This window comes from Colossoma macropomum, unplaced genomic scaffold (genome assembly GCF_904425465.1).
Source record: "Colossoma macropomum unplaced genomic scaffold, Colossoma_macropomum, whole genome shotgun sequence".
In the NCBI taxonomy this organism is placed as follows: domain Eukaryota; kingdom Metazoa; phylum Chordata; class Actinopteri; order Characiformes; family Serrasalmidae; genus Colossoma; species Colossoma macropomum.
This window is the reverse complement of record NW_023494801.1, coordinates 35,775,559-35,788,058: the sequence shown is the minus strand read 5'-3', so window position 1 is coordinate 35,788,058 and position 12,500 is coordinate 35,775,559. Positions and strand designations below refer to the sequence as shown.

Below are 12,500 nucleotides of genomic sequence, written 5' to 3'. Positions count from 1 at the left end.
GTGTGCAGTAGCCTGTAGACAGCTGCAGTAGTCTTTAGATTGTGTGTGGTAGCCTTTAGACGGCTGCAGCAGTCTTTAGATTGTGTGCAGTAGCCTGTAGACGGCTGCAGTAGTCTTTAGATGGTGTGTGGTAGCCTGTGAATGGCTGCAGCAGTCTCTAGATGGTGTGTGGTAGCCTTTAGATGGGTGCAGTAGTCTTTCTCTTTCCTTCACTGGACTAAACTCTAGATTAGGACATCTGATCAACAGGTGAGACAAAGCTCTGCACTGCCCTCTAGTGAAGGAGTTCAGACAGATCATGGTTCCTCAAAATGAGAATGTATAACGTTTGAGAGAAGCTAAATTGTGGATCAAAAATCTACTGTTTACTCTTTAATTATTTCATGACTATTAGAATATTCAAAAACTCTGATCAATCAGGACGAAACACATCAGCTTTGAAATAGTGTTGTTAACCACAGAGTGAGACAGCGGTGATATTCAAAACCGCCCTGTAGAGTAAAAAACAGTTTAGAGTAAAACTAATATGGGTGTCTACAGAATGACTCACATGCAAGTCTGCAGCTACACGGATAGAACGCTTTTCAGCCAATCAGATCAATGTGCGCAGAACTAACAGACTCGCAACAAAAAATATGCCACAGTTGAAATAGCCTGAATAAGTGAGAGTTTCGGATTTTGTGTTTAAAGTCTGACCGTCTGAGTCAGAGTCTTAGAACGGGTCAGCGAGGACGGCCGTCGCTCCGTTTCACCTCGTAACGTTCCTCGGGCTGGATATGCTGAATCAATCAGCTCCAGGCAGCTCCTCATTGTTTCTGTTCTTGTTTCTATCTCCACAGCTGCTTCTGGCTCTTTGATTTTTCCATTAGGGCTGTTTCCTTCTGAAAGTTCCAGCATCAGCCTGAAAACAGCTCCAGTCCCAAACCCCCAGAGACGCTCTCACGCTCAGACACGTTTATCTGCTCCTCGCTCTGTCAGGTGTGAGTCTGCACAATCCGCCGGCCCTTTCAGATGCGCGTCGATATACTGGTGCTGTTTTTAGGACTTTTATACTGAGACTACGAGGGCTGCCCAATGCTTTACTAGCGTAAGGGCCCATAATGTTTTCCTTGTAATTTATTTTGTTGTTACTTAAGTCTACTTACATAATGTTTGTGTGGGTTTAAGTACCAAAAACAGTCATATTTAATTTTTGCATGACCCTTTCCAACCTCCACTTACTGGCCACTTTATTAGAAACCCCTCCCTTGTAGCTCCACTCACTGGTCACTTTTTAAGGAACCCCTCCCTTGTAGGTCCACTCACTGGCCACTTTATCAGAAACCCATCCCTTGTAGCTCCACTCAGTAGACACTTTATTTAAAACCTCTACATTATAGCTTCACTTACTGGTCACTTAATTGGAAACCCCTCCTTTATAGTTCCATCCACTAGCCACTTTATAAAAACCCCACCCTTATAGCTCCATCCACTGGCCACTTTATCAGAAACCCCTCCCTTGTAGCTCCACATACTGGCCACTATATCAGAAACCCCTCCCTTGTAGCTCCACATACTGGCCACTTAATTAGAAACCCCTCCTTTGTAGCTCCAATACTGGCCAATTTATTAGAAACCCCTCCCTTGTAGCTCCATCCACTGGCCATTTTATTAGAACGCCCCTGCCTTGGTGCTCCATTCAGTGGACACTTTATTAGAACCGCCCACCTTATAGCTCCACCCAATGGCCACTTTATTAGAAACCCCTCCCTCGTAGCTCCATCCACTCGCCATTTTATTAGAAACCCCTCCCTTGTTGCTCCATTCCATGGACACTTTATTAGAAACCCCACCTTATAGCTCCACTTACTGGCCACTTTATTAGAAAACCCTCCCTTGTTGCTCAACCAGCTGGCTACCTTATAGCTCTACCATATAGCACTGGCCATTTAATAAGAAACCTGACACTTGTTGCGCCACCCAGTGGTCATTTTTTCAGAAACCCCACTTTATTAAAATCCCCTTGCGTTAGAGACTGTAGCTCATCTGTTTATGTACAGTCTGTGTTGGTAATTTTCTAGTCATTCATCAGTGGTCAGTTTCTGACTGAAGAGCTCCAGATGAGTTTCTGTGAGTCATCATACTTACAAATATTGCTAAGAAAGAAGTCACGTGGTTACTATTAATATTTTTAGTACGTGGGTAATGAAAGTGCAGCTGTCCATTGTACCTCACACTCACTGCCTGACTGCTTCTACTAGACGACTGCAGAAATGCTAGCTCGCTGAAACCTGCTGAGCACTATTGAGATCTCTCATTAATTCTGATAGAGAACCAGCCTTTCCCCCACCGGGCCGGTCTCCACTCTGTACCACCTAATGGATGATAATACGGAGCCCATTACGTTTCTCTGATGTGTCGTTCTGCGCTGTTTGGGTCGGTGGAGTGAAATGTTTAGCTCCCTTCTGAGAGCTTTATTTGTACTGACCCATATTTTATCCCACTGCATGCAGACTTGCTGTGTGGAGAGAAAGAGATCTAATTAGCTGATTCACAGAGCTCATCAGAGATACTGCAGCAACGTAATTAACGATAACAACATTCAGGAGCTGTGGAGTTGATTTGAAAGCATATATTTATATCGTAGTGTATATGAATATAAATCCTCGTCAAGGTCAGGGAGAAATAAAGGATTATATTACATACAAACTCTCAGATACTGTGAAATATGCTGAACTCATCCTGCATGAGAACCATTGTACCTCACACTTACTGCCTGACTCCCTTATAGCTCCACCCACTGGCCACTGTATCAGAAACCCCTCTGTTGTCGCTCCACCCACTGGCCACTGTATCAGGAAACCCCTCCCTTATAACTCCACCCACTGGCCACTTCATGGCCTTTTTATTAGAAACCCCTCCCTTGTAGCTCCACCCACTGGCCACTTTTTAAGAAACTTCTCCTTATAGCTCCACCCACTAGCCACCTTTTAAGAAACCCCTCTCTTATAGCTCCACCCACTGGTCACTTTATTAGAAACCCCTCTGTTGTAGCTCCACCCACTGGCCACTGTATCAGAAAGCCCTCCCTTGTGGCTCCACCCACTGGCCACTTTATCATAAACCCCTCTGTTGTAGCTCCACCCACTGGCCACTCTATCAGAAACCCCCTCGTAGTCACCCACTGGCACTTATCAGAAACCCCTCTGTAGCTCCACCCACTGCCCTCTTCAGAAACCCCTCCCTTGTAGCTCCACCCACTGGCCACTCTATCAGAAACCCCTCTGTTGTAGCTCCACCCACTGGCCACTCTATCAGAAACCCCTCTCTTGTAGCTCCACCCACTGGCCACTTTACCAGAAACCCCTCTCTTGCAGCTCCACCCACTGGCCACTTTATCAGAAACCCCTCTCTTGTAGCTCCACCCACTGGGCACTTTATCAGAAACCCCTCCCAAATATATATATATTTGCTTGTGGTGAGTCAGTGTTTGTCAATCCCTCACTAAAGTGTCCGTATGCCTGCATGCACATGAAGGGGAGTCGGATTCTGGCACTGGCCTCTCAGGCCACCCCTTTAAAATCACGCGTGACTGTGTAACTCTGCATTTTAAAGATCTCAGACGCTGCAGACTCGATCTCCACCGCCCCTCTGATCACCTTCGTGTGTTAATGTTGATGATGAAATATTACAGTGATGGTGGTGAATAATGAGGAGACGGAGCTGAACGTGTGTCTGTTTATTAGGAGGAGTAACGTTAGCGCGCTCGGCTAAAGCGTTTGGGAAATGGAGACTGAAACTGGGGAGCGGCGACGCTCTGATAAACAGCAGGGGGCGCTCTCACAGTATTCACTACTCACAGTTTATCACACTTTAGTTCTGTTTGACCTTTTTTTACATCATTAACGGCAGCGTAACTCACATTTTAACATTATTCTGATGACGTGTTTACGTTTCTGCTGTGTGTTTTTATGGTCGGTTGCTAGGAAACAGACATGACAGCTGATTGTCAACTTTGATCGAGTAGGTTAAGATCTCCTAACTGGAGATAAGACGCTGTAAGATCAGATTTGACTCCTACATTAAGAAAATATTTGCTTCTGTAATATGAATTTGTGAAAAATCTCATCTTGATCTGTCAGATCTTCACTTAGGACTAAAGACAGGAGGTTTCTGTAATCCTGAGCTCTAACCGAGTGTAAATCAGCTGTGGGTGCTGATATCCAGCTCATCCTGAGGGACACAAGAACAATAGAGGCTGTTTCCTCCCCCACATCCTTCCACACTGACCCGGGCTTCTGTTTGACTGTGCTAACTGTGTTTGTGGCCTTCGGGGACCGGCAGGCTTTTCTCTCTCTCTCTCCCTTCCTGTCACTGCTGTTAGCGTTAGCCGCTTCGCTAATCTGTAAAGAGACTGTAGTTGTGAAATCTATGGCCATTGATTATCAGTAACACTGCTTCAGATATTGATGTTCTGAAGTGTCCTTCATTCATCAGCTACAAGTTCATGTGCAGTTGCGCTGGCTGGCATTGAAATTTTGATTTGCACTCCTATTTTTCGGTTGTGTAACATCAGACAAAAAGGTCTAGTTAGCGTGAAGCAGCTCTGTGCTAATCCTTCAGGCATATTCATCTTCTATATTTATCTGCATGTCCATCAAAGTGTGAAGATTCTGTCTAAATAATAGTTTGACAGTTTTGTTTTCCAAGCCGTTGTTTAACTGAAACTCTTTTGGTTTGAACACCTGAAAGGTTTGAGTGCTGACATCACAACAAGGTTAAATTAAATTCACTTAATTCATTTATATTAGACAGGTGATTGATAGATTCAGGTAGAAAATATTAAGCTGGACTTCTGTTTGTGTTTGAAATCTACAGAATGACAAGTACTTTCATATCTTAGAGCACAATTTCTGTTTATTTGCTGAATTTAACATTAAACTTAAAAAAATTAAACACACAACCTAAAATGTGCCATAACTTTTGCATTGGGCGGAAGGCAGGATACACCCTGGACAGGTCACCAGTCCATCGCAGGGCACATTTCATGTTTCATTTTTTAGTTTTATTTTTTCCAGCATGTTAAATTCAGCAAATTAACAGGAATAGTGTCTAAAAATGTTCATTAAAATGCGCAGAATCCAGTTCTCTGTAACTTATTTACACTTAGAAAATCATCAGTAACATGGAATTTGAAGTTAGAGGAGTTAGCATTCAGGCTAATGTGTTAGCTGATTATAAATCATAATAGCAGATGTTTATAGAGGAGGGAAATATTCTGTAACGTTATATTCAGTTTTCCTGGACAGAATGTTTATTTTATTGTTATCTAATGTCTCTCTCTCTCTCTCTCTCTCTCTCTCTCTCTCTCTGTGCAGAGTTGCTGGGTTCTGCTAAGAAGGTCAACGTTAATTTCCAGGACACAGACGGGTGAGTGAGGGTCATTCGGGGTCATTCAGGGTCATTCAGAGTCACTCACTGTTAACATCACTCACAGTGTTTATTTGAGTCTTTGTGTAACTTTTTACTCACCTTTACCACAAATTTGGAGTCTTTCAGCAATTATTAATAAATTCTCAAATTTTATTCAATAATAACATTTTAGATATTTTTTTGGAGACATTACAAACTAAACGTTTTATTCAGTATTAAAGCAGAAACAAGAAGTTATTAATTAGTTAATAAATAAATACTGTAACAGTCAATATTTTTTATTCAGATCTGCCTCAAGATTTTATCACCACTTTAGAAATAGGAGACATTCTAGATATACATTTTATTAGAACTTTATTCTGGATATAATTCTTATTTTAATTTAATTCTGAATACAAATTTTAATAGAATTTAATTCTGCATATTAATTTTACTATAACTTTATTCTGGATGTTAATTTTATGGACTATCGTTCTGGAAATGAATCTTATTAGAACTTTATTCTGGATATGAATTCTATTAAAACATTATTCTGGATTTTATTTTATTATAAATTAGCTCTGGGTGTTCATTTTATTAGAACTTCATTCTGGATGTTAATTTTATTAGAATTTAGGTCTGGATATGAATTTTATTAGAATTGAATTCTGCATATGAATTTTATTAGAACTTTTTCTTTATTTTTATTTACAGTTTAATACTAACAATCTAAAGCCTGTGAATTTGCAGAGCCCCAGAATATCAGAGTTATTTCATATCCTGTATCATTTTATCAGGATATTATTTGATATTTTATATATTTATATTATTTCATATCCTGATTTTTATTACTGTAAACAGTGATTTCAAACTTTTGAACAGCAGCGTCTCTTTCCTCCCTCTCCTCTGTCTGCACTACAAACTAAACCACTCTGCTTATTAATATTGATAGGCTGAGAATGGAGGGTCTTCCCTCCTCATTAAATATTCATGAGACAGAATGTTAAACAGGGTCATTCTGATGTCATCGTCCAGGAAGGAAGTAGGTTAGCTGAGATAAAGGAGGACAAAAGCTTCTGTGTCTGAGCATCAGTTCCTCTCTCTCTCTCTCTCTCTCTCTCTCTCTCGCTCTCTCGCTCTCTCGCTCCCTCTCTCTCTCTCTCTCTCTCTCTCTCTCTCTCTCTCGCTCTCTCGCTCTCTCTCTCTCTCCATATCTCTCGCTCCCTCTCTCTCTCTCTCTCTCTCTCTCGCTCTCTCTCTCGCTCCTCTCTCTCTCTCCTCTCTCTCTCCCTCTCTCTCTCTCTCTCTCTCTCTCTCTCTCTCTCTCGCTCTCTCTCTCTCTCTCTCTCTCCATATCTCTCGCTCTCTCTCTCTCTCTCTCTCTCTCTCTCTCTCTCTCTCTCTCTCTCTCTCTCTCTCAGGGTTGCCAGCTAACTCTCCATAAATTACAGACCATTTAAAGAGGCATTCCAGCCTAAAACTAGAGTGTGATATGTTACTTGTGGTGTTATTGCATTTTTTCATTCTTCAGTGTTCTCTTACTACATTACCCAGCATGCATTATGCAAATACAGCACACACCAAACCTGCTAGCCTAGCCACTGAGCTACAGACTCATAAATACAACCAAGCTAGCATTAGGGGTGGCTCGATACCACATTTTTATGCCTGACACCAACACTGATACTGCAGCCTTGAGTATCTGCTGACACTGACACTAATCACTGATACTAATCACTGACACTAATCACTGACACTAATCACTGATACTAATCACTGATACTAATCACTGACACTAATCACTGATACTAATCACTGACACTAATCACTGATACTAATCACTGATACTCATCTGATACCGTCTTTTTCCCTCCCTTAAACAACTGAGCTGTTAATAGTACATTTGTCTGGATGCACTTTGCCTGACTTCACCATCTAAGGCTGCTTTCACTCCTACCTTGTTTGGTTCTGACCTTCAGACTTTTCAGTTTGGTCTGAACCAAAATAGCCGGTGTGAAATGTGCCTTGGGCCACGGTCCGGACCGGTGGTCTCGGTCAAACTGAACCATGGTTCGGTTCGTCTGCAGCGTGAAAACACTCTTTTGGACCGATTACAGGAGGTTAATGCAGGATTTCACCACCCATTAAACAATAGAAGAAGAAAAGAACCAGGAGAGCAGTGAAAATGAGACTTACGGTTAGGAGAGCAAACATATGGACAAAGGTGTGTGGACCTAATTATTGAGTTCAGGTGTTTCAGCCACACTCATTACTGACAGGTATATAAAATCAAGCACATAGTCTTGCAGTCTCCATAGACAAACACTGGAACAGTAGAATGAGTCACACTGCAGAGCTCAGTGACTTTAAACATGGCACTGTTATAGGATGTCACCTCTGCCTCAAGTCAGTTTGTCAAATTTCTGCCCCGCTAGATCTGCCCCAGACAACTGTAAGTGCTATTGTTGTGAAATGGAGCAACAACAGCTCAGCTACGAAGCGATAGACCAGATACCCATCATCTGCCTCTCACTGTGTGGAACTGGTGGATTTGTGTGTCCGTCTACATTCTGTGTGAAACTGACCGATGGACACTCAGGAAGTCACTAAGGACTGACCATCACGCCGGAAACCCTTCATTCTTCATTCAGTCCACATCGGAGACTCATGAGAAACGGCCTGCAGAGAGTTTACAGCTGCTGAAGCTGCTGCAGCGGTTTTGGAAAATAGTGATGAAGATAACGGAGCATTTAGATATGAAACATATGAGGATCATGTTATATGAAGAGACTTCAGAAGAGAGTCTAAGAAGATAGGGACACATCCAGAAAATGCCCTCAGACCACAGACGGTCAAGCAAAGGACAAACATGGACAGAGATAACAGTGAAAAGGCAAACATGTCCAACAAATAAGAGATCAGTGAACAAAATAGTCCAAATTGGTCAGTCAAAGCACAAATTTAAGGCTGGCAACTCTGCATCTCTCTCTCTCTCTCTCTCTCCCTCCTCTCTCTCTCTCCCTCTCTCTCTCTCTCTGTCTCTCTCTCTCTCTCTCTCCCTCTCTCCCTCTCTCTCTCTCTCGCTCCCTCTCTCTCTCTCTCGCTCTCTCCTGAGGCCAGTAGTTCTTATGTACAGATAGAGACAGAGAGCAGCTGCTGTGTTCTCCATCACTGCAGCACCAAAACATCACAGCTTTCGGCTACGGCTTCAGTCAGACAGGAAGTGGCCTCGGCTCTGCTCTCTAATAATGAGTATTCCTCTGTAGAACTGAGAGGAATGGAGCAGAAACAGGTAGAACTGAGTGGAAATGGGCAGAAATTAGCGGAAATGTTGGAATCGATCAGCAGTTGGTAGAAATGAGTGGAAATGAGTTAAATTAATTGGAGATTACTGGGCAAATGTGGAACTGAGCAAACTCTGGGCAATATGACAGTATATATTGTTACTGTGATAATGTTATAAATTAATATGCTTTTCTAAACATATCTCGCATTTTTATTATGAACACTGAAAAATAGTATCTTGTCAAGTGAAATGATCTTAAATCTAGTTGATTTAATTACTAGATACTATTTCCCGTTTTGAGATGGTTGTGCACTGATTAAAAGATTATTTAGCTTATTTCTAGACATTATTTACTTGTTTTAGGTAATTTTATTGAATAAAATTATCTCACTATGCTGGCAGATAATTTTGTAAGTAATAAAAAACAAGAAATAAGGTAAATAATCTAAAAGTAAGCTGACAACAATCTCAACAGGAGAAATATTAGATTTATATTAGACTACATTTAAGATAATTTTACTTGACAAGACATCATTTTTTGCAGGGAAGAAAGCAAAATTTGTCTCGTTTAACTGAATTTAGTGCCAAATACTGAATAAAAATCATTGTATTTGAAGGTATTTAAAACGTAGCACTACTGGTTCTTTTTTGTCAATCGAAACTGATCAGATGTCTGAAAAAATATCATGAAAATGTCTTGAAGTATCGCGATGAGTGGAATTAAGTGAAAATGAGTATAAATCAGCAGAAATGGGAGAAAATTAGTGGAATTGAGCCACAAGAGGTGGAAGTGAATGGACATTTGTAAAGTGGAATTGAGCAGAAATGGAGTAAATTGGGAAGAATTGAGTGGAATTTAAAGAAAATGTACAGAAATAATTGGAAATGAGTGGAATTCATTGTAAATGAGTGCCATTGGGTGTATTTGAGAACAATAAAGTGTAGTTTACTAGAATTTTGTGTAAATGGGCGTAACCGAGTCCTACAGTGGTGTTTCTTTGATTCAGTAGTGATTGTGTTTGGGTGGTTTTTTCGTGTCCAGGCTTTATCAGTCCTGGAAATGAAGCCCAGCTTTAGAGCACTCAGTGTTTCAGCGGGTCAGAGAGCTTTTAGCATCCTGATAGACACAGAGGGTTTGTGGAGGACACTTCATCCAGCGTGTAACACTGCCAGCACTCATCCCTCCATCTCTCAGTGCCAGCACTCATCCCTCTGTCATTTTCTGCCCATCTGTGTGCTGGTTCTGTGAGTATTTTAGGCCGCGCTCAGATCCTGTAGACTTCAGAAATAAACACGTAATCACAGCACAAAGCAAACTCAGCTCACAGCTGATCATCAGCGAGTCCTGACAGATAGTAGAGGCTAGAGAGCAAAATTAGTCCTATTAAACTGCATTTAATACCAAATACTGAATAAAAAGTTTAGTTTTGATAGTAATTTTTAAAATGTTCCACTACTGGTTGACTAAAACATAAATATTGTGACATATCGGGTGTCGTGAAAATTCCTTGAAGCATTATAAATTTATTTTGAAACTTAAAATTCACTAAATGTTGTTGAAAGTTTTGTTCTATACAGTAGAGAGTAAATGTTAAAATGGTTTAGTCTGATGTTAATGGGAGCTTTTCTAAGTGCTACAGCTGAGCTCATCTGGTGTACAGCAGCTTTAAAATGGCTGCAGTAGTGTTTAGACAGTGTGTAGTAGTCTTTAGACGGCTGCAGTAGTCTTTAGATAGTGTTTGGTAGTCTTTAGACGGCTGCAGTAGTCTACCTGTGTGTGGTAGTCTTTATATGGTGCAGTAGTCTGTAGACAGTGTTTGGTAGGCTTAAGATGACAGCAGTAGTCTTTATACAGTGTGTGGTAGTCTTTAGACAGCTGCAGTAGTCTACCTGTGTGTGGTAGTCTTTATATGGTGCAGTAGTCTGTAGACAGTGTTTGGTAGGCTTAAGATGACAGCAGTAGTCTTTATACAGTGTGTGGTAGTCTTTAGACGGCTGCAGTAGTCTTGAGACTGTGTGGTAGTCTTTAGACAGCTGCAGTAGTCTTTATATAGTGTGTGGTAGTCTTTAGATGACTGCAGCAGTCTTTAGATGGTGTTTGGTAGTCTTTAAACAGCTGCAGTAGTCTTTAGACAGTGCTTTTTAGTCTTTAGATGGCTGCATTAGTCTTTAGACGGTGTGTGGTAGTCTTTAGATGACTGCAATAGTCTTTAGATGGTGTTTGGTAGTCTTTAAACAGCTGCATTAGTCTTTAGACGGTGTGTGGTAGTCTTTAGATGAGTGCAGTAGTCTTTAGACAGTGTTTGGTAGTCTTTAGATGGCTGCAGTAGTCTTTAGCCAGTGTGTGGTAGTCTTTATATGGTGCAGTAGCCTGCAGACTGTGTGTGGTAGTCTTTAGTCTTTCTGTTTCCTTCACTGGACTAAACAGATTAGATCCTCTAACCAAAACGTGAGATGCAGCTCTAGACTGCCCTCTGGTGGAGGATAGAGTTCAGACAGCTCATGGTTCTTCAATGTGAGACTGTATAACGCTAGAGAGACTCATCTCCTGCCTGAACCTGCGTTCTGCCGAGAGCTGCGCAGATCAAAGCTCGGCCTCGCCTCTTTTCTTTGGCCGTATTTTCAAAAGCTGTGAAAAAAATATCCCAGTCACTGCAGCACCGATCAGAACACACAGAGAACTCTCAGAACAATGGCTGCATTCATCGCCGCAGCCCTGCATGACGGAGCTGAGAGAAACGAAGGCCACAACTCAGCAGATTCAGGGCTTGGCTGAATTCAGAGCTCAGCCTGTGTAGATTTACATACACAGCCCTGTACTGCTGTTCCAATCAGAGAGATGAAGGAGTCCTACATTCTTTTCTACAGACGGTTCCAGCCTGCATGTTCTCCCCGCGTCTGTGTGGGTTTCCTCCAGGTTCTCCGGTTTCCTTCCATAGTCCAAAGACGTGCAGTCGGGACAATTGGACACACTAAATTGCCCGTGTGTGAGTGTGTGTGTGAACGTGTATGTGTGTCTGTCTGTCTGTCTGCCCTGAGATGGACTGGCAACCTGTCCAGGGTGTGTATCCTGCCTTCCGCCCAATGACCACTGGGATAGGCCCCAGCATCCCCGCGACCCAGATGGATAAGCGGTTTGGAAAATATATGTGTGTGTGTGTGTGTGGGGGGGGTTCTAGCCAAGTGGTCTTCTTCAAAGGGGGACTGGTTGTGCAGGAAAAAAAAAAATTTTACAAAAAAATGTATCTAAAATTTTACAAGAATGGGTTTTAACTGCAATACATTTTTCAATGTTACATAACACTAAATACGAAAAAACTAAAATATTTTTCAAGTATGTATTTTAACTACATAAAACATAAACTTTAGCTCCCGAGTGGCGCAACTGTCTAAGCGTTGGCCCTCATCAGGAGATCGCGAGTTCGATCCCTGGTGATGCTACAGCCGTCCGTAGCCGGGAGTCCAAGAGAGCACAGTTGGCCTCGCTCTCTCTGGGTGGGTGGGATGGCCCTCCTTCTCCCCCCATCACTCAGTGCGATGCTAGTCAGCGCAGGCGTCTGTTAGCTGACGTAACAGATCTGGCGGTTGGCGCTTTCCTCCGAGCGCGTTCGGCTGTCCAGTGACGTTGTGTGAGAGGCAGCTCGAAAAGAAAGCGGTGGCTGGCTTCACAGGTCTCGGGGGAAGCCTGCGCTGCCTTCACCCTCCTAGTGTTGATAGCATCGTGTGATTGGGGGAGTCCTAACTAGCGGGTGGAATTGGCTACGACTAAATTGGGGAGAAAATCGGGGTAAAAATAAAAAAAAAAACATAAACTTTAAAGGAA

At 42.1% G+C, this 12,500-nt stretch overlaps 1 protein-coding gene across 1 annotated transcript in view; it reads left to right on the top strand.

Annotated features, from left to right (window-relative positions):
- The window catches only part of caskin1 (CASK interacting protein 1), a 161,714-nt gene that overhangs the window by 81,574 nt on the left and 67,640 nt on the right, over window positions 1–12,500 (top strand). The window contains exon 2 of the mRNA XM_036589531.1: window positions 5,358–5,409. Within this exon, the coding sequence (XP_036445424.1) occupies window positions 5,358–5,409 (52 nt within the window). The remainder of the gene's footprint in view (window positions 1–5,357; window positions 5,410–12,500) is intronic.